At 53.3% G+C, this 21,007-nt stretch overlaps 6 protein-coding genes across 6 annotated transcripts; 5 read left to right on the top strand and 1 right to left on the bottom strand.

Moving 5' to 3' along the window:
• The first annotated feature begins 219 nt into the window (after nucleotides 1-219).
• Nucleotides 220-2,504, top strand: BO86DRAFT_408101 (DNA-(apurinic or apyrimidinic site) lyase APN1). The gene is made up of 5 exons (XM_025674322.1): nucleotides 220-956; nucleotides 1,021-1,057; nucleotides 1,110-1,229; nucleotides 1,282-1,416; nucleotides 1,492-2,504. The coding sequence occupies exons 1-5, from the start codon at nucleotides 461-463 to the stop codon at nucleotides 2,417-2,419; spliced, it is 1,716 nt and encodes a 571-aa protein (XP_025530110.1). The 5' UTR covers nucleotides 220-460; the 3' UTR covers nucleotides 2,420-2,504.
• Nucleotides 2,505-3,898: 1,394 nt separating this feature from the next.
• BO86DRAFT_387327 (RNP domain protein) lies at nucleotides 3,899-5,350 on the bottom strand. The gene has a single exon (XM_025671559.1). It carries the CDS (start codon nucleotides 5,187-5,189, stop codon nucleotides 4,038-4,040), a length of 1,152 nt encoding a protein of 383 aa, XP_025530111.1. The 5' UTR covers nucleotides 5,190-5,350; the 3' UTR covers nucleotides 3,899-4,037.
• Nucleotides 5,351-6,852: 1,502 nt separating this feature from the next.
• Nucleotides 6,853-9,617, top strand: BO86DRAFT_408103 (NADP(+)-dependent, decarboxylating phosphogluconate dehydrogenase). The gene is made up of 5 exons (XM_025674323.1): nucleotides 6,853-7,364; nucleotides 7,683-7,870; nucleotides 7,930-8,381; nucleotides 8,456-8,884; nucleotides 8,941-9,617. The coding sequence occupies exons 1-5, from the start codon at nucleotides 7,348-7,350 to the stop codon at nucleotides 9,379-9,381; spliced, it is 1,527 nt and encodes a 508-aa protein (XP_025530112.1). The 5' UTR covers nucleotides 6,853-7,347; the 3' UTR covers nucleotides 9,382-9,617.
• Nucleotides 9,618-10,413: 796 nt separating this feature from the next.
• BO86DRAFT_454646 (anticodon-binding domain-containing protein) lies at nucleotides 10,414-11,710 on the top strand (the record flags this gene model as incomplete). Its single annotated transcript, XM_025677069.1, has 4 exons — nucleotides 10,414-10,457; nucleotides 10,592-11,084; nucleotides 11,148-11,199; nucleotides 11,266-11,710. 4 exons carry the CDS (start codon nucleotides 10,414-10,416, stop codon nucleotides 11,298-11,300), a joined length of 624 nt encoding a protein of 207 aa, XP_025530113.1. The 3' UTR covers nucleotides 11,301-11,710.
• A 3,525-nt stretch (nucleotides 11,711-15,235) lies between these two features.
• BO86DRAFT_15529 (putative nucleotide-sugar transporter) lies at nucleotides 15,236-17,639 on the top strand. The gene is made up of 2 exons (XM_025666357.1): nucleotides 15,236-15,975; nucleotides 16,051-17,639. Exons 1-2 carry the CDS (start codon nucleotides 15,523-15,525, stop codon nucleotides 17,428-17,430), a joined length of 1,833 nt encoding a protein of 610 aa, XP_025530114.1. The 5' UTR covers nucleotides 15,236-15,522; the 3' UTR covers nucleotides 17,431-17,639.
• Nucleotides 17,640-18,160: 521 nt separating this feature from the next.
• Nucleotides 18,161-19,981, top strand: BO86DRAFT_334154 (uncharacterized protein). The gene is made up of 4 exons (XM_025668846.1): nucleotides 18,161-18,683; nucleotides 18,735-18,878; nucleotides 18,928-18,995; nucleotides 19,047-19,981. Exons 1-4 carry the CDS (start codon nucleotides 18,513-18,515, stop codon nucleotides 19,828-19,830), a joined length of 1,167 nt encoding a protein of 388 aa, XP_025530115.1. The 5' UTR covers nucleotides 18,161-18,512; the 3' UTR covers nucleotides 19,831-19,981.
• Nucleotides 19,982-21,007: the final 1,026 nt, after the last annotated feature.

Raw genomic sequence — 21,007 nt, forward strand, 5'->3', positions numbered from 1 at the left:
TTCAGGCTGCAAGGGAGCCAAATCAGAAGTTGAAGCAAATCGAGTTTATCGATAAACAGCCGCTAGTCTGGATGCGGTTGCCCTGACAACCGGTCACATGCACGCTAGTCCCAGAAAGGCAAAATTGAAGCTGCCCCCAGCTGGCTGCCCTTCAAGTTACTGTTTTGTGAGGTAGCCGTCTTGCAATGTTTTGAGATAATGTAAAAGTGTCAATCACTTGTAGCTATGTTCATGAACGCAGGTCTTTTCTCTTGACATCATGGGTGCGTGACGTTGACAGAACCAGGAGTAAAGTACGGCCTCGACCCTGCAGAGTCCGCTCCGCTCCGCGTCTCCATATCGCCAACCCGCCAATTCTGACATTTTTGGTCGACCCACCGTCCAATCATCGGATTACTTGATTTTGGAACATCACCCGAGAAGAGTTGAATCATACTAACAGGAGAAGAACAAAGGTGCAATGCCTCCTCGCGGTGCTCGCAAAGCAGCACCCAGCGCTGTCGCCGTCTCGCCACCGCACTCCCCGGAAGACCAAAAACGCAAGCTCGTCGACGAAGATCGCGAACCAACCTCCCCACTTCGTCGATCGAAGCGCGTTAAATCAGCTGGAGCTTCCTCTGCTTCACTGTCTGCGACTCCGAGTAAAGTGGAAACTGGCAGTGAGGCCAAAACTGCGAGTCCGGCGACTTCGAGAAACAACAAGGCTCGTCAAGGCAAGGCCGCCGCCGTCGCAGTTAAGCAGGAAGTGGAGGAAGAGGTTGAGACAACGGTCGCCGTCAAAGCATCGACAGAAGACAACGTTAGCTCGGTGAAGGAGGAAGTGGCTGAAGAGAAGGTATCAAAGACAGTCAAGGTTTCCCGGCAGCAGAAAACCAAAGAAGCTGAAATGCTGCCTTTGAGAGCTCGGACCCAAGGATTGCGCATGTTTGTCGGCGCGCATGTCAGCGCAGCTAAAGGTGCGTCGACTTGGTTTTCAGTTCATCTTCTAAATCATGATCCTGGTACTAATAATTGATACAGGCGTCTTCAATTCCGTAAACAACAGCTTGCACATAGGGTGAGTTCCATACAGCCTCCTTCTGGTCGGCCATCGACTAATCAGACGTCAGTGGAAACGCATTTGCTCTCTTCCTCAAGTCGCAAAGGAAATGGGACAACCCACCCCTTCAAGATGACCATCGAGATCAATTCCGCGCCATGTGTAAAGAGCACAAGTACGATGCAGCAAAGTGAGCGTCCCAACGCCAATCTCTCTCTGCCCCCAACTTACCTTCAACCAAGACACATCCTCCCACACGGGTCTTATCTTGTGAACCTGGCTCAAGAAGACAAAGCCAAAGCCAAACAAGCCTACGATTCCTTTCTCGACGATCTCCGTCGGTGCGAAGCTCTGGGCATCCAACTGTACAACTTCCAGTAAGCCAGCCAGCTCCGCGAAACCTCAATGCATGTATTTCCTCTTCATCACGAATACTGATTGTGCGCGGATAGTCCCGGCTCTGCCAACTCCACCCCACACGCCAGTGCTATCACGCGACTAGCCTCCGCTCTCACCTCGGCCCTCCGCGCCACCACGACCGTGATTCCGGTCCTCGAAACCATGTGCGGCCACGGCAGCACGATCGGTGGCTCCCTCTCGGAATTCAGGGATCTGCTCGCCCAGATCCCTGCTGACCTGCACCCGCGAATCGGCATCTGCATCGACACCTGCCACAGCTTCGCGGCGGGCTACGACCTTGTCACCCCCACGGGCTTCGCGGCCTTTATGCAGGAATTCGAGGACTTGATCGGCATTCAACATCTCCGGGCCCTCCACCTTAACGACTCGAAAGCGCCCCGTGGTAGTAAACGGGATCTGCACGCGAACATTGGGACGGGATTCTTGGGTCTACGGGCGTTTCACAATGTTATGAATGAGAAGCGGTTCGAGGGGGTGCCAATGATTCTCGAGACGCCGATCGACCGGCCAGAAGCAAAAGCCGGAACGAAGGATGAGGGCGGGGATGATGGGGAGGCTGGGCAGGCGAAGGGCAAGAAGAAGGCCCCGAAGAAACCAGCTGGTGCTGCGGGGAAGTTAGTCGCTGATCCCAGTGTCTGGGCGAAGGAGATTGAGCTTCTCGAGTCTCTAATCGGCATGGATCCGGAGGGAGCGGAGTTCCGAGCTCTGGAAACGAGACTGGCCGACGAGGGGAAGGAGATGCGGGAGAAGCAGATGGAGCAGTATATGCGGAAGCTGGAGGCGGATGAGAAGAAGGCAGCCAAGGGATCGGGTGCGAAGAAGGGACAGAAGACGCTGATGGAGATGATGAACGGGGCGGGAACGAAGAAGGGGAAGACCGTGACGAAGAAGAAGAAGAAGAAGAAGGATGAGGAGAGTGATGATGAAGAAGAAGGATGCCAGTCTCATTCTGAGGACTAGTTCTTGTACGAGTTGTTCGACCTCAAATGAGGTATTGTGGAAGTACCAACCAGTCCGAGTGGACAACAGCCCTAAAAACTGTGCGGGCTCATCACCTCATTGCGTTTCCACTGTAGACAAACATGGTCATTCCATCCAATATGTAGATGAACGTACAGTACTCCGTACATGGCAACCAAACATCCCTGATCACAACCCGACGAAGATCTACAGCCTATCGACTGCAGAGTGTAAACAACCAACCTGGAGGTAACTGAACTTCAAGCTAAAGCTGCTTGCCCGAAATAGCATCCCCGACCTTGACCAACTCGAGCCTTAGCGCCGGCAAGGCAGCATCAGCGCATCACCGCATTTCCCCAGCCACCCGCAATAAACAAGGCCAGGGCAGTAAAAACAACATGGCTGGGGAACACTTACTCGGCCAGGCACTGATTGACTCCTCCATTACTCCCAATAGTCACTCAAGACCGTGGGTGGACAACCTTATAAGTTGTCCCACAAACATGCCCGCCATCTCCCATCTCCCCTTCTCCATCCATCTTCCTCTCCTCCTTTGGCCTTGGGAATTCATACCATCAATCTATATCCCGGGTATCTGACATCCACCGGCACATTCCTCAGGAACCCAAATTGAATCCAGATCCCACCCCCTCCCCCCCACAGATTGTGTGCCCAGATCGATAACAACCACACACCCACCTACCACTACACATCGGATTCCCGTCTATCCCATGAGGCATTGCACCCCCAATTAAACCACAAAACACGTCGCCAATCCACCTACCTCACCATCCAACCACCGGAACCCAACTACATACACACTCCACCGAAAACCCCCGCGCCGCGATGCAAGAAAACATCGCCATCGCGGTGATCATCATCGTCCTGTTCATCATCCTCGCCATCGCGGGCTACGGCATCCACACCATGAAGAACCGTGTGGCGTACCGGAAACGCGCCATCGACGAGGAGAGCGGGGAGGAGGGCGGGGGTGGTTGAATGCCATTTCGGCCGTGCCTGACATCCCTCTCTCCTCCTGATTTTGTTTTGTTTTTGTTTTTTTGTTTTTTTCGGTTGTAATCATCGCGCCTCGCTGGGAAAGGTGTTCTTGGAGTCGTTCATGAATTATATGCGATGGCAATGCCGTACTGGATTGGGGGTTGGTTGTTTGTTTTGTGTTGAATGTGGTTATGACTTATGATGCAATGGATGATGGGATTATGTTTAGATTCGACGACGTTGAAGGATGGATGGCTGAATGTCCTTGAGGGGGGTCAGTCACTGGGGTTGTCTATAAGGGATTGGGAATGGTTGCTAGGGGTTGTCTTGTATTTTGCTTGGATTCTTCGAGGGCTTGAGAAGGGTGGACTGGTTCTGACCCTCGGTGTTCATTGTTCTTTGGGGATTGTTTATATATTACCGACTATATTTAAAGCATCATTGCTACCGTGTCAGTTGTGAGAATAAGGGTATATTGCGTACAAATTGAACTACCCCCGATTCTGAAAGCTACAGAATGCTTCAGGTTTCTATCATGTAACCCAGTCGTAGCATAACTCGTCATCGGATTGGCAATGTGATCCAGGAGCTGAGTACAAAGTACACTCAACCCAATCAATCATCCGAGAATCTTCAGTCCACCCTTGGTCTTGCCATGCTTCTTGACTCCATCATGCTTGACCTTGCCCCCACCAGCGCTGCCTCCACCCGAGCCGCCTCCACCCCCGTGCTTCTTCCCATTCTTGTTGTTGGACACGGGCCGGACCTCGGTGGTGGCCCGCCGGAGCAGAACCGGATGCGAGCCAATGTACTTGCCTTGCATTTCTCGCGCCGCTTTGAAGTAGTCGTCGCCGTCGCTGAAGCTGACAAACCCGTAGCCCTTGCTCTTCTGCGTGCGCTTGTCGCGGATCACCCGCGCCTTCTGCACCGACGTGTACTTGGCGAACGCCTTCAGCAGCGAGTCGTCCGTAACCTCGCCCGCCAAATTTCCCACGAACAGACGGAAGTGCGCCGGATCCCACTCCAGTAGTGTCGAGTCGGTCCAGTTCTGTCCACCGCCGGAGCGGACAACTGTCTTCGGCGCGGGCTCGGGCACCCCCACGATCGGCGCGGGTGTGTTGGCACCCGTGGCGGCACCAGATGGTGTGTTCACGCCGGATGCAGGACCAGCCCCGACTCCCTGGTTGACATCTCGGCGTCCCGGGACCTTGCCGGGGACCGGGACTTCCTCCTTGTCCGCGTAGGCGCTCTGCCACTGAGCAATCTGCGCTTCCGTCTCCGGGTCCATGCCGGAGTCATTGCGGCCGCCGTAGCCCCTTCCGGCGGCGGGCTGGAAGGGGTTCTGGATCCGTGGCACGGACGGGCCGTACGAGGTGCCGTCATTGTACTGCGCCGGGGCTCCGTAGTAGGTCGGGCCGCTCTGGTACGATGCTTGTGGTTGTTGTGGGTAGTAGTTACCGTAGCCGGTTGTAGTTGGTGTCGCATAGCCACTGGCGGAGGTGGGGGGAGCCGACACCACGGGGCTGCTGGTACGGTAGGGTTGAGTGGAGGCTACTGAGCGCGGTGCGAAAGCAGTGGCGGCGCCGTAGCCCGGTCGCGACGGCCCGTGACTGCCATATCCGCTGCTTGCACTGGGCGGCGCATACGAGGGCGCAGCTGAGTATGCGGGTTGTTGGTAGGTGGCAGGCGAAGCAGTGCTCGCTGGTGGTGGTGGACGCGCAGGGAGCGACGAAGGTGCTTGCCTAAGACCTGGAGGTGGCGGAAAGGACATGATGAACGGAGAGTTCGGTACAAGGGAGAAACGGTGGATAGTGTGATGCGCTGTTCAGCAACTAGCAACAGACACGTACCTTCAGGGCCTGACTGACGTCGCAGTCAATACGCCAGACGTCACGCCTGAAAAAGGTCCCGAATCCTGGTGCGGAAGATGTGTGGCTTGAAGGTAAAAGGCCGTATCTCAAGTAAGACCAGCCTGGAGGATCAAGTATATAGTCGTTGGTAGACGCTGGTAGCACTTGCGTGGGAGTTGCGGAATTGGTTGAGATCGTGAGGTGTTGATCAGGAGGAGGAGGATGGTATGGAACTCTGGTTGTCAGTGAGGATAGTGTGAGTTGATGGGCTGGCAGATGGTTCTAGATGCCTGAAGCAACAGACACGGCCGACAAAAGAAAAAGTGCACTAGCGGCTGTAAAGGCCTGCCGTAAAGTGCAAACATGCCATTGCAAAATCCCGTTGCTGCGGCTACACGTGACTACTGATGCATGCAGATGGTAGCAAGACCGCACCGTTACTGAACCATCGAATCTGATTGTTCTTGTGGAGGCTAGCCTAGCTTCTGTCATTGGAAGAGAAGGCGCTCATCAATGCTAAAATGTAAGCTTGACAGCGAATAGACGTCCCAATACGTAGCTACGTATCAGCGGGGAGTTTCTTTGGAAAGAAAGTCAGTCCGGTCTATACGAGGACCAACTATACGAGGATCACCCTGCCTACCATTAGTGCTGTTAAGTCACTCGTATAGTACAATCTGCTTATTGTCAGGTAGTGAGATGAAGGCTACATGCCTCGTACTGCGGACTGCATGATATCGGAGTCCAGGAACCCCCGCGGGCGAGTCAATGATTTGGCTGGCCCCGATCTTCTTACTCAGCGCACCCCCAACCGATTGATTACTGAGTACTCCGGAAGGTGGACATGATTGAACCCATGCCCATGTGATGCAACTTGACCCCCACCCTAAACCTGACTGGGCAATGCAGTTGCCGACCACAGGCTACTATTTGTGAGTAAGATCCCAAGGCAAGTGCAGTCCATAGTGACTGAATTGACCAGTACGGAGAAAAGAACCCCCATCGGCTTCGTTGAGCTTTAGACTAAGTAATTAGCAGATGCGGGATGATCAGAGGCCCCGGAAATGGAGTAGATTTCTCCGGCGGGAATTGTTCTGATCGGCTTTAAGCCTAGAAGGAGGGAGGGATGGGTTTCCGCTCTAATCCGATCTATTTGGCGGCCAGCTGCACTTGACGACGATGACCAATCATCCTAGTCCCCCCTCCTGGGTGAATGGTGATGTTGAAGGGAGATTCAGTGGTTGTCGGGTTTCGTATGAGTACACATACTTCTTACTTGAGCATCTGGGTGAGAGATGAGGGTGGGGGGAAAGAAGGGCTTGGAAGACGGTCCCAATTTATCCGTTCCCGAATGAGCTTCACCGAAAGCGCTACTCTGGGACAAATTCCTTTTTCAGGGCCGATGTAGGCCGGATTCTAGCGGATTTTCTGCAGTGCCGCTGCCGGTTGCTGTGCCCCTCCATTGCCCCGCCAGAGCATGAGCAGCAGCATCATCGTCATCATCATTATTTTCACAACAGCTGCCACCATGGAAACTATAGCATTCACTAGGTATGAATCCATTCAGTTCGAATTGGCTGAGTGATTGATTAAATAAATCCATATGAAGAGAGTCCGATTGAAGAGAACAATTGCAATGTACTGCAGTTTCGTGTCTGTTCCCTTGTATCATCAATTCATCATGGATATATCCGATAGTCTCACCGGAGGACTCTGCTCCCTCTGGTGTTCTCTCCCTCCCCTCTCTCTCTAACTTATCGATTGCCCCGCTCAACCCAACTCCTCAACCTCCCGTCCCACCAACCCATGCACCACCCATGACGGAAGAGCTGCTCCGTAAGCCCCGTCCACATTGCGTGAATCCTGCTCTGACATCTTCCAATGCTTTCCTTCTTACGGTCCTCGCTTGCCCCGTTCCCTCTCTTCCCCTTCCTCCCCTTCCTGGTCCCTCTTCCTTCTCCCCTCATATATCCTTCGTCACTCCCACTTCTTGTAACTACCTCATCCTTTTTGCTTCTCCTCTCCCCCCAAAAAACCCATACCTAATTTCCTCCTCCCCTCCCACCCCACAATTTCATCATGGCCGACAAAGCTGTGTAAGTAACTCTACCACTCCTCCTTCCTGATGCTTCATCATGATCCATGCATTGCATTCCCTCAGGCATGCATTGGTCGATCCTCTTTCACCACGCGGCTACCATCTTGGAGCGCACACTAGCCTCAAGATGACTTCGGATCATTGTCATGAACTCGAATTGCCCTTCGTCTGTGAATTATCACGATGAGGAGGCCGCAGGTCCAGAGGGTCGCATTGATCTCTACGTTCTCAGACGTCGGGATCAATCCCCTCCTTGTCCGTCATTTTCTTTTCTATCTACCCACCTATTGACATAGAACCTGGCGACTGACTTCAGCGCCCGCCTCGCCGGCATCAATGTCGGCGCTCCGGCGCGTTCTTTGCCTAGTGCTGATTTCGGTCTCATCGGTCTGGCCGTTATGGGTCAGAACCTGATCCTTAACGCCGCTGACCACGGCTTCACCGTCTGCGCCTACAACCGTACCACCTCCAAGGTCGACCGCTTCTTGGAGAACGAGGCTAAGGGTGAGTCTCATTTCTTATTTTATTTCATGCAAAATCAACTCATCATGGTGTACCACCAGGCAAGCCCATTGTCGGTGCTCACTCCGTCGAGGAGTTCTGCGCCAAGCTCAAGCGTCCCCGTCGTATCATGCTCTTGGTTATGGCCGGAAAGCCCGTTGACCAGTTCATCGAGTCTCTTCTGCCCCACCTTGAGGAGGGTGATATCATCATCGATGGTGGTAACTCCCACTTCCCCGACAGCAACCGCCGCACCAAGTACCTGGCCGAGAAGGGCATCCGCTTCGTCGGCAGCGGTGTCTCCGGTGGTGAGGAGGGTGCCCGTTACGGTCCCTCCCTGATGCCCGGTGGTAACGAGGAGGCCTGGCCCTACATCAAGGATGTCTTCCAGAGCATCGCCGCCAAGAGCGACGGTGAGGCCTGCTGCGACTGGGTCGGTGACGAGGGCGCTGGTCACTTCGTCAAGATGGTCCACAACGGTATCGAGTACGGTGACATGCAGCTCATTTGCGAGGTAAGTCATCAAGCCTGCCAAAATCCAGATTCGGAATGTCACGTACAGAAATTAACCATACTATCCATCGCTAGGCTTATGATATCCTCAAGCGCGGCCTTGGTCTTAAGGGCAAGGAGATTGCCGATGTTTTCGCCGAGTGGAACAAGGGCGTCTTGGACTCCTTCCTGATTGAGATCACCCGTGACATTCTCTACTACAACGATGAGGATGGAACTCCTCTCGTCGAGAAGATTCTTGACAAGGCTGGTCAGAAGGGTACCGGCAAGTGGACTGCCGTCAACGCACTTGACCTTGGCATGCCCGTCACCCTGATCGGCGAGGCCGTCTTCTCTCGTTGCTTGTCTGCTATCAAGGACGAGCGTATCCGTGCCAGCGGCCTACTCAACGGCCCTACCCCCGAGTTCGATGGTGACAAGCAGGCTTTCATCAAGGACCTCGAGCAGGCCCTCTATGCCTCCAAGATCATCTCCTACGCTCAGGGCTTCATGCTCATCCAGGAGGTAAGACACTTCCCGCATCCAGTCCGATATGCAGTTGCTGACGTGCATCTCAACAGGCTGCTCGTGAGTACGGCTGGAAGTTGAACAAGCCCTCCATTGCCCTCATGTGGCGTGGTGGCTGCATCATCCGTTCCGTCTTCCTTAAGGACATCACCAACGCTTACCGCAACAACCCCGACCTTGAGAACCTGCTCTTCGACGACTTCTTCAACAAGGCCATCCACAACGCCCAGCAGGGCTGGAGAAACGTTGTCAGCAAGGGTGCTCTGTGGGGTATCCCCACCCCTGCTTTCAGCACTGCCCTCAGCTTCTTCGACGGCTACCGCACCCGGGACCTCCCCGCCAACCTGCTGCAGGCTCAGCGTGACTACTTCGGTGCCCACACTTTCCGCATCAAGCCCGAGCACGCCAGCGAGACCTACCCCGAGGGTAAGGACATCCACGTCAACTGGACCGGCCGTGGTGGCAACGTCTCTGCGTCGACCTACATTGTTTAAACCAAACACGCGATGTAATACGCTGGACGTGAAGCCTCGCACGGGTCTATCGGGGGACGGTTGGACTGAGCTCAGGGAGTTCGCGATATGCACTTACTGAGTGAAGAATGACATGATGAAAACAAGAAGCGGAACAGGAAGTATACCTAATTCCGCTTCATAGTACTATGTATCTAGATGCTTACTGTTACGTTTAAAACCGTATGGAATGAAATGAACCCTTTTATTTTCTTTTTAAGTGGTGTCTGTGATTGTTAACCAGTAGCTACCATCAATTCATCGTAAGATTCTTGTGAATCAAGTAGGCAAACCATGTGTTGTGTGCTTTCGAATGCTCGTAAATAGTGTGGTCATGATGGCGTGAGGAGTCATGGAACCATTGGTGCTGCAACGGAAGTCTCGCTCCGCCCTGAGCTAATCCCGATTGGGCCGGCCAAACGTCGCCGCTCCCCGACCTCTTTCTGCATCCTCCTGCAACCTTCTTCAGTATCTTACTTCAATCCACTACATGTGCGGCGTTGTAGGCGCTCATCTCTCTCTTCTTCTCACTCCCATCGGTCGAAGTAGGGGTGGGTCACATTTTGCATGGGCATTGCTGTCTTAGCATCTCCTTTTCTTGTCGTTCATTTTGTCCGACTTTGTTTCAACTGCGGTTCCCGCACCGTCCCACTTCAGCCTGTTCCGCGCCTGAGTTCCATCGTCATTGTTAGTAACGACCGTGGTTTCAGCACTTCCCAGCATTGCCTTACAATAGTTGGATTGCCGGGCTGACCTAGTTCGTCCTTCTAGCAGGTGTCTCCGTCCCTCTCCCCCTTGATTTAGGTTCTACCTCAATCTCGCCTCGGTCGAAATCGTACCCGATAGTGGACCCTTGCTGGACTTGGTGCTATCGCTGGTGGGACAGTCTCGTTCGAACCATCCATCTTCAGCAGAAGCAGGCTTATGGCAGACAACAAACGTCAGAGTGTGGGAGCGAGAGCATCTGCGCAAGGACCCACCGGAGGAGCCACAGGTCAGGGAGCGACAGGCGCCATGGTGCCTTTGGAAGTGGCATTGAGCGGCGCCATTGGCGCACGGTAAAGCTCCCTGTTCTTCCCGGGCCTGTATAGCCTGGTGATGGTGTGCATTTGGTTGCCTATAAGCGGCTTTTGATGCCTGCTGCTGGCTAAGTTCTATTCGTCTGTATGCTGATACCATCATCATCTCCTAGTGTCCGCATCAGCACAGCCCCGGTCGCGTCGACGATTGAGGGCACCCTCTTCACTGCTGACCCCATCACGAATCTAGTCGCCATTGACACCGCCGACGGAAAGCAGTCCCAGACCGGTGACTACCGCATCATCCCGATTTCGCGTATACAGTCCGTTCAGATCCTCTCCCTCGCCCCGTCTGCAACCGCCTCCGATGGACCGTCCTTCGCCGACGCTGTACCACCCCTCCACGCTCTCGACATACGTTCCTTGAAGAACCGGGAGGCCAATGCTATTGCTAAAGCGCACGAAAGCGAGGCTCGTCGTGGCAAGGGCGTGACTCGCGAGGCACAGGATATCTTCGACGCCTTCAGTCGGACCATGCCGGCGAGATGGGATGGGGCCAAGATCATTGTGGCGGATGCAGTTTCAATTGCGGCTCCATACCGCGTGGATGACTGTCGGTCTCTGGTGGCTGGTGACACGGCTGCCCTTGCCCGAGTACGCAAGGTGGTGAGTCATTTAGTTATTCGTGGATCCTGGGCAAGTAGTGGCGGTCTGACCTGAAACGTACAGCTCGAAATGGAACGCAAAAAGATTGAATTGCGCAATGCCAGCGCTGCCATCGGTATGGGCCACCTCCCCCGTCTTGGCCGCCAGAGATCTCAGCATTCATCTAACGCATCGATCGCAGGGCCTGGCACTGCTGGACAGAGAAAGGGCGGTTGAACCGAATCTGTTCTATGACGGAGTTGATTACCTCTTCGACGACTAGTTCTGTTTTATATGTCACTGTCATCAAAGCGAGTTTCAGTGGATTAGATGCCCCATCCGCATGGATCAGCGCGATGAGAAGAGCATTGGGGAAGAGAGTGATTGACCCCTTGAAGGTGAACTATACATGGGGAGTGTGGGTCTCGGGCTTTAGAAGAGTCGCAAGAAAAACCACGTGGGAGGGAGATGACGGACTGATAAGATCTTGGTGAGCTGGGTATAATTCTGGATGCATTGGGGTGTGGTAGGTAGGATTGACTGCATTCACGTCTTGCAGATCTGCCGGCTATACACTTTGGGGAGGGCGAGTGGGAATGACGGTCTACCCCCCAGCTAATGTATGTGTATCTGAAGATATAGTATCGGATATTCTGATAGGAGGGCAACATTGCTATGTCTTTCTACATGTCCCAGTAGCTTAACATTCCGGCGGAGATCTCTGTTCCTTTCTACCTCGAAAGTGGCCTGTGTTGTAGACAATGGACCCCAGCTGAGGGTGCTTTACAACTCTCACCCATTTGGACTATCCCAAGCGCTGTATGTCCCACGTACAGTAAATACAAGCGACTTCCGCCCATCGCCGCGTGGTTACAAAGCTCCGGATCGTCGTCCACTGTGCGCCCTGTCACGAAAACCTTCCAGCCTGACCGACCATGTGAGCGGCCCCGATGATCTGCAGGAGAGCACGCTACACCCCCTCCGCTCTCGTTGTAGTATCAGTAACACAGCGGAAGGCGACGAACACCTGCCTCAGATCACGCCTTCTTGTAGGACTGTGCCTCGCGGAAAGCATCGTGGGTCCTACCTCCCCCGTTCCTGAGGTGCCCAGAAATTTTGCTAGGGATGTATGTGTGTGTGTGTGTGTGTGTGTGTGTGTGTGTGTGTGTGTGTGTGTGTGTGTATGTCGGACGATTTATTCGGTATCGCTTGGCTTGATTCGGTATTGATCTACGGGTTCCAATTGGATCGGACGTATCGAATACTTATATTGCAAGATGCTTTTGTTTACTTTTGTTGAGAAGTGGGGTTTTGGTTTCGGGGGTTTGGGTTGTGCATGGGACTATTCATGCAATATTTGAGGATCTACATCGATGGAGTATGGAAGTGGGAGTTTGAGGAAGGAGATTTATGGCTGCTATGGGCAGTTGCTTCTAGGGGTTGTTGAGATTGTCTGATTTTTTTTTTTTTTTTTTTTGTGTGTGCCGTGCGGGGGAGGGAGGGGGATGGGGGATGACTTGTAAGTTATTGGACCCTGCGCTGAAGGTGATGTGATTGATTGAGGTATCCTCTCCCTGTCAATAAGAGTATTGGTAAGACGAGCTAGTTAGTTTGTTAGTTTAGTTAGTCACTCATGGCCCTAGGGTCCTCCTCGACCCGGGCTGGGCCACATGGACAAGAAGAGAGAGAGAGAGGCTATTCGAGTAGATATAGTATATGCATATATGCATATGTGCATGGTTGGTAGAGGCATGGCAGGTGACTCAGTCCATTTTACCTGGGTTTGGGTTTGATGGCCAGATACGAGAGATTCCACCCATGTCTTCTCTCTCCCCATTATTTCATCGAGAGGGGGGGGCAATAAGCTACTGAGTACTGTTTATGGTTCGTTAGTGCCAGTCGAAATCATTCTCCCGCTTTGTCTTGGTCTTTTTGTCACAATGATGATGACATCGGTCGGTGGTCATCTTTTAGCCCTATGAGTGTGGCGAGAGTGAGATACTATGTACTACTCATACAGCAGTGTGAGAGTGGGAACGACAGAAGAAAAGAAAGATAAGAGATTCGAGAAGAACGATCTAGCCTCGGTTCGTTTGTGGTGTTTGAGGGGATGGAGGGGAACTATGATCTCAGCCCGAGGATGGCATTCGTTCATCTGTTCATCATATCTGGGTGTGGTGGTTCGGCTCCAGAAGATCATGGATTCTCATATCACATCATAGCTACTTAGCGACGCAGTAGATGGAGTATGTTTATGCGGCGATCCAGGACTCAGTCCATGTGTGCCTGAACCCTTTCCCATAACATCTGAACAGAGCAATCCTGCTTGTCGGGTCAGTCCGAATCCCTCCTCCTCATTTTCCTTCCATACAGTCAGCCATGCAATCGACCACCGTCCGACCACCCAATGACCATCCATCAAAGACGCCTTGGTTAAAGTTGATCCCGCCGACGCTGGCCGATTTCTCAATTATTGCTGGTTCAGCCAAGCAGTCAGTCAAGTCAAAGTCGGTGTGTATATGTGTGGGAATTATCAAGAAGTAACAGGAAACTGCGCCCCAGGCACGGAGGCCGGGTGGGATAGATAGATAGATAGATAGGTGATTGTTGCCTGATTGCTGGTTGGATGCATACTACTAGGTACAGAGTACGATGGTTAATTATACGGTCATGATTAGCTGACTCTTACTCTTGATGCATCCTGTCCGACAATCATAGTCATGAACAGACCTTATGTTAACTGAGTTGCAAGCTATAATACTCACCCCTCACGAACCTTGAACCCAATTGACCAGCATTTGAGTCAACTAACTTCACTAAACTAACCGCCCCTGGGCTTTTCTATCGCTCCCCTCTTTCCCCCGGATCGTCCGGAAGGGTAACGCCCAAAGATTGCAAAATTTAATCTCGGAGCGTCGGAGCCATCGCTAATGTACATACTGTACCCGTACCCAGTGAGTGGCTTGTCTGTTTGTTCCCCGCTCTTCCAGCCTTGGGTAAGAATCGAATGACCGGCGACTTGCCCTCATGCCCAGCAACTAGTTTAAGGCAGACAAGGGGGGCCAAGTGGCACAGCAAAGTGGAGGGAGGGGACAATTCTTGTGATCCACAGACACTAATGTAGGGAAAAAGGGAAGAAGGGAAAGGGATTTTACTGCTGAGAAGTGAGCAGTGAAGAGATTGAACCCTGAGCAGCCCGTCCTTTAGTTTTATCCTCCCATTCGGCACGGAAGTTCAAGGGTCAGGCCCTCCGTCTTGAATTGAGAGACGTGATGCCCCTTCTTCTTTTTGTTCTTCGTCTTGCTTCGCTTCTCCTTCCTCTCGGTTGTGTGATTTCCAATTCCCTGAAAGTGGCCTGTAAATTGAGACAAGTCAGGTGTTGTGGAACCAGTTGAAGGGGGTGGGTGATTGTTGTCATCATGATTATTAACTTTCAGTCGTGCTCGTATTCTTTTCGGTTTGGGTTGCTGGATGGTCTGGGGGATGAAATGACGTCCCGGTGGCTAACTAAGTTCCTATTGAGCTCAGGGGATGGAAGGGAAGGGAGGGAGAAGGGAAGAAGGAAGAAGGAAGACAATCAAGTCACTTCCCCTCAATCAATCAATCCCTTCGATCCGTCAATCAAGCAGGCAATCAATCTAGCTATCCTCTCTTTATCAGAGTAAACTTGTTGTACTGTACTGTACCCATACTTGTAGTCAGGTAGTAGGAGTAGTCGTAGCACCACGACCCTGAATTCCTTCCAAACCATCACATCACGTTCTCGCCCAACCCACGTCCCGAAGTCACTCTCGGATTGTTTTGGTTATTACTATTTTCTCATCCGACTCTGTTTGAAATCCATCCCTCCTCCATCTGACTCCCAGTTTGAACTATTGGGATAATTCCTCACTAATCTACTTTTCCCCTAGCGCCTGGTTACCCTCAAGACTTCCTCCTCCCTGTGCTGTCATTCCTCAACTTCTCTCTCTCTCTCTCTCTCTTTTGCTGTTCTTCTTCTTCCCTCCTGCAGCGGTCGCCCTTGCATCATCCATCCATACGAACTATTCCCCTTCCCCCCAGTTTACTTACTTTTGACAGTTCCTTTTTCTACTCTTTCCTTGGATTAGTCCCCTTTTTACTTTCCTTTGTGTCATCCCCTCAATTCCCTTTTCCTCTCCAATCTCCGAGACCAGTCATTTTTGCTCCTTCACCGATCTTCTTCCTCCTACCACACACTCCTTTGGCCGCCCACCCGTCCTTGAACCCCTCTCACCCACAGCCCCCGATTCTTTTTTTTTTTTTCCTCGAATTTTCCTCGATCGTGTGCGCGCGCGGTGGGCCTCTGAGACACAATTCACATTCTCACTGATGGGGCCATCCTCATTGTAGCGAACGCCTTTGAGTCCGCGATTCACCCATATATCACTTCGCCTTCCTCCCTCCTACCTACCTCCCCGACGATCCGCACCGTCCCAGTATGGGTGTTTCCCCGGCCGGCAATCATCATCGACGGCGGAGCTCAGTGTTGGCCGCAGGTTCCCATTCGGCGGCTTTTGACCCACGGGACGACATTGCAAGGGTGACCGGAGACGGAGTCGCTTCGAAAAGAGAGGAGAAGAAGTCCTCACCGGCTGAGGACGCAGACGAGTCGGATCTGTCCTCCATTGCGGAAAACAGCGAAATGGATTACACGAGCTCGGACGAAGATATCCACGATGACGAGGAGACCGGCCTGACTGCGAGGCAGAGACGTCAGCGACGTCGCAGAAGACAGCAGCGCAGGCAGTTGGATGCCCGCATAGCCGATGTCAAGGCCTCGAAGCAGGAGTGGCTGCCACTGGGAATGGGCGATCAGGACATCCTCCAAAGGCTTCTAGTCAATGGCGGCTTGATTCTCATGTGGTACTTTTTCTCGCTCTCGATTTCAATTGTAAGTGTTGATCCCAGGGACGGAGCTAGGCGGGTGCTGGACATCTGCTAACCGGGTCGCGTGCCCTTTCTACAGTATAACAAATGGATGTTTTCCGACAACAACGTCGTGTTTCCTTTCCCTCTTTTCACCACCAGTCTGCATATGGCTGTGCAGTTCACACTCTCTTCTCTTTTGCTTTACTTGATACCATCGTTGCGCCCGCAGCACCCTCATACCTCCACGCCGTCCGGGTCGCCCGTCCGAGATCATGATAACTCGGAGAAAGGGCCGATCCTCACCAAATTCTTCTACTTTACTCGTCTGGTTCCCTGCGGTGCAGCAACCTCCCTCGACATTGGTCTTGGAAATATGTCCTTGAAGTTCATCTCCCTCACTTTTCTCACTATGTGCAAATCATCCGCCCTCGCCTTTGTTCTTCTGTTTGCCTTCCTCTTCCGCCTCGAGACTCCCTCAGTTAGATTGATAATCATTATCGCCACAATGACTGTAGGTGTCGTCATGATGGTCGCTGGCGAGACCGCTTTCAATGTAGTCGGGTTCGTCCTGGTCATTGCATCCGCGTTCTTCTCGGGTTTCCGATGGGGTCTGACCCAGATCCTCCTTCTCCGCCATCCCGCGACGGCCAATCCCTTTTCCACCCTCTTTTTCTTGACCCCCGTCATGTTTGTGTCTCTCATCATCATTGCGCTGGCCGTGGAGGGACCCTCCGAGATCGCTGCGGGATTCCATGCGTTGGCCGAGGCTCGCGGTAGCCTGTTTGGAGTGGGCCTTCTGATCTTTCCCGGCCTCCTCGCTTTCTGTATGATTTCATCCGAATTCGCGCTCCTCAAGCGCTCCTCGGTGGTAACCTTGAGCATCTGCGGTATCTTCAAGGAAGTGGTCACCATCAGCGCAGCGGGGGTGATTTTCCACGACCAGCTCACCCTCATCAACATCACGGGCTTGTTTGTGACCATTGCGAGCATTGGTACCTATAACTACATGAAGATCGCCAAGATGCGTGCGGAAGCTCGGAAGGGATCTTGGACGCGCAGCCCGAACCTTGACTCCGAGGCCGACGACTCGGATCCCACGGGCGAGCGCGGTGAATATCAGCGGATCCGCCACCCCGAGGCAGGCCTGCGATACTCGCCGGACGACCTGGACGACGATGAGAATGTCAACATCACGCCGGCCGATCACCTGAACCCCGGCCGCCGCTCCTTCCGCGTCCGTGCCAGCGGCGCCAGCAGCAATGTGCATGGGCTGAGCATCAACACCTCGAACCTCAGCGACCACGATCGGTCGCTTTCCCCGCGGGTCGCCGGTCCCTCGCCGTTGAAATCGGCACCTCCGGTCATCACGTCGCTTGAGGCGGAGCTTCACAAGTCGGATCGGCGGCAGAGCTTCGGGGGCGCTGTGCAACCATCCCCGGATAGGCTCTCCCATGGGGAGGGGCGATCCGCCCACTGAAGACCAACCCTGGCGGCTGAGTTCTTTTTTTCGCATGATTTTGGGAACCGCTGGTCTGGTTCAGCTCACGGCTCCGCTGTTCCACGAAACACTTTTGACAGCACACTGTCCACGCGGGATTCGATGTGAAGGCCCTTGGGGTCAGCGTCTTGCGACGGTCCCTTAGCATCTGGAATCCACCCATGTGAATTTTCTTTTTCTCGTTTGATTTGAAAGTCCCCATGCCCGAGAGGTGGCATGTGTGGAGTACATTTGGCGTTGTGCACATAATGTCCGACCCGGTCTGGGATAGAGGTTTATTTATCGCGTGATACCATGTTATCTATCTCTTAGCCCGCGATAGGAAGAGGCTTTTCCCTTGCGGTCACATTTGTCAGCATTCTGCATTGGTTGGGTGATGTTTACAGCCCGAATGCATCATGGATACCCTACATACCAATATATTTTACCATGATCTGTGTTGTTCTTTCCTGGTAGGCTTAGTGTGTATTCTGTGTCAAGATAATAAGATTGATGACTGTTTCTACGTTGAAGTGGTAATTAGGTCAAATTAGTATGTGTAGGCAGGCTACTAGGTACTAGGTACTATACTAGGTAGGATAGTTAGTGAGTGGCCAACGCCGTGACTAAGGACGGTCCCGGCGGCAGATCCGCTCCTTCCACTGGGCCAGATTTTCAAGCTCCGCCGCCCAGCGGCTAACTCCAGGCTCATTCAATTCTCCCACTACACCCTCACCCTCCAATGTAACCAAGGAGCAAATCTTACCAGGGATGGCTCAGACTAGCATTACCGACATTGGACCCTTCCTTGTCGACTTCTTCTCCTTCTTCTCCTTCTCCTTCTCCCCCCCTTTCTTTCTCTCCGCTCGTCTTCCTCTTCGTTCCGCTGTACCAGACATTATCAAGCTCAAGCCCGAGCCAAGCCAGATAAGCCAGCTGGGGACATCCCCTCCCCGCATTTCAATCCAGATCCACGATCGAGAATTGAGCGCCTCAAGGGGCGATTGAGCGGATCTACAATCTCAACCGCTACTGACTGAAGCGCACTCAATTGCTCGTCTTTGCTGCTTGATTGAGCGAGTATGGTTCTATCCATTCTTCAAAATCGACTCACCCGGACAATCCTACTGTTAATTGGGGCGATCGTCGTCATTCTGAACCTGCCCCCGATCCACTATGCGCAAGTGACAGCGCGGCAACGGTCCGAGGACGAGTCGATCCCTCTCCATCCTATCGGCAATGAGACTTTAGGGGTGCGCACTGAAATTCTGCTGAAGGAAATGACTTGTACTCACAGGACGTAGACTCAGAGGATTTTCGTTGTGAATCTCCCCTCCAGACCCGATAAGAGGGACAATATTATCCTGGGTTCATCGGTCAGCGGCTTCCGTGTGGAATGGATCGATGGAGTCACCCCGGACCAAGTCAATCCCAAATCAATACCTCATGTAAGCCTGGAAGATGTACTTTGTGGCAGTTGCTGATGAGCTCCTCCAGCGTTGGAATTCAGATCACAAGCCGACGGAATATGCGGCTCGACGTGCGCATGTCAATGCCATGCAGCAGTATGCAACGCCCCGCTTGCCGTCCTGCAATGCCCACTGACCCTCGCGCAGAATCGTCCAGGATAGACTTGGAAGCGCTATCATCATGGAGGATGACGTCGACTGGGACGTGATCCTCAAAACCCAGCTCCAGAGTTATGCGCTCGCCGTCCGAGCGCTGCAAGGCTCGGATGGCAACTCCACCGGGTCTCCCTACGGCGACAACTGGGACATCCTCTGGCTCGGTCACTGCGGTTTGAGTTGCAAGACCGAGCTGCCGGTCTTCCTGTCGCATCAGGATCCAACAGTGTTACCGCCCCATCACTTCCTACCTTACTGGCGCGATCCGCCTCCCATCGATCGGCCCGATCATACGCGTCTGGTCTGCAGCGTGGGCGATGCGGTCTGCTCCCTGGTCTATGCTGTGAGCTACTTCGGCGCCCAGAAGATCCTGGCGGCGCTCTCTGTAAACCCGGGGCAGTTGGCGGAGCAGATTGACATCGGGGCGCAATTCGATGTGTCGCTGGGCCGAATGTGCGGGCTTGGGTATCTACGGTGCTTCGGCGCGTATCCGTCGCTGACGGGGGGGTATCAGCCTGCTGGGGCCTTTTCCAAGACCTCGGATATACATGATCAGGATGATAATATGCACGAGGCTTATAGTTTTGGGGTGATGTATAGTACCATGTTGAACGTCAACCGGCTCCTGAGCGGCGAGAGGACGGTCCATGCGACGTGGGATGATGTAGGAGTGTCGTTGGATGCCGACCCGAGGAATTTCACGGTGCTTGGAGGGTCAGTTGCGATGCTAGGGGAGGATGGGCTGCAGACGATTTTGGATGTTTCTGCGGACTAGTTCTGGCAACAGTGCAGCTGGTTGATAGGTTGCTGCATTCAGTTGTCCAGACAGCTGATCGTGCTAAGCAGTTCTGGCGGCAGATCTCGATATAATGGCTCGGCGGGGCATGACCTCTCTATATACATATGATGTTGAAGTAATACATGCGATGTGAATCAGGCTGCCTGCTATATAGAGCAGCTTGGCTTTCGCCGTCGCAAAACGGTCCTGGTTCTCCGATTTAGGCATTCCTCCCACCCAGAGCAGCCTCTTGCACTGCCAATCTACCCGCCTCGTCAATGCGTGAGGTTCTTTTCCTTCCAATTACATTACACCAGGAATCGTTGGATGGGTGAGACCTCGTTCTCTACGGTCGATGCGCAAACTGCAAGGTTCTATTCTTTGCTGGTGATCCAAAGCTAGCACTACTCCCAATCGTCTCCTTGGGCCATTGCTGGAAGGCATACTAATCTACAAAACCCCCAAACCCGAGCTCCGAAATCGTCTAGCACAGACTGAGATTTAGGACTTTGTAAGGTCTTGCCATAGACATGCTGCTTCCAACCGTCAAGGTGCTCAACCAAGCCGCCCAAATGTGCGATTAGATCTAGTATTGTGCATCCTATGGAATACCGTACATCCTCCATCAGGGGTTTGCCCTCAAACCCCCACCTATCCCCAAAGTCCATGACCTGACTGCGCCAGACCGCGCCCAACCATGCCCACAGGCCATTGCATCGACACCTCTCCCTGACGGACCGATTCCGAGATCCCCCGCCACAGCGATTAGGGTGATTGTCTCAGTGCACGGATCGGGACAGCCGTATCACTAACCCCGGCAACCCCCGTTTGGGAGAAAAGCAGCCAAAAATCCACCCCACCGACGCCGTCACCAACATCACCTGGCCCGTCCAGCTCTACGGGCTTCGACCTCGACTACTCCAACGTCTTTCTTCCTGTGGATCAACCAGCTATAGCTAGCGGTACAGCTACACGCATAGGTACAGGTATAGGTACAGGTACAGGTGCCGGGGGAACAGACTCAAACGCGACCGAGACCGAGGGGTTAACGGGTCCGAGTTCGGCTCGCGCTGGGGGTCGGTCTCGGGGTCGGGGTGCCGTTGCTGGGGGCGGTGGTTGCGCTGGGGGTTTTGGTGGGGAAATGGAGACGGGAGTTGAGAGCACGGGGACGTGG

This window comes from Aspergillus japonicus (genome assembly GCF_003184785.1).
Source record: "Aspergillus japonicus CBS 114.51 unplaced genomic scaffold BO86scaffold_10, whole genome shotgun sequence".
Taxonomy (NCBI): Eukaryota; Fungi; Ascomycota; class Eurotiomycetes; order Eurotiales; family Aspergillaceae; genus Aspergillus; species Aspergillus japonicus.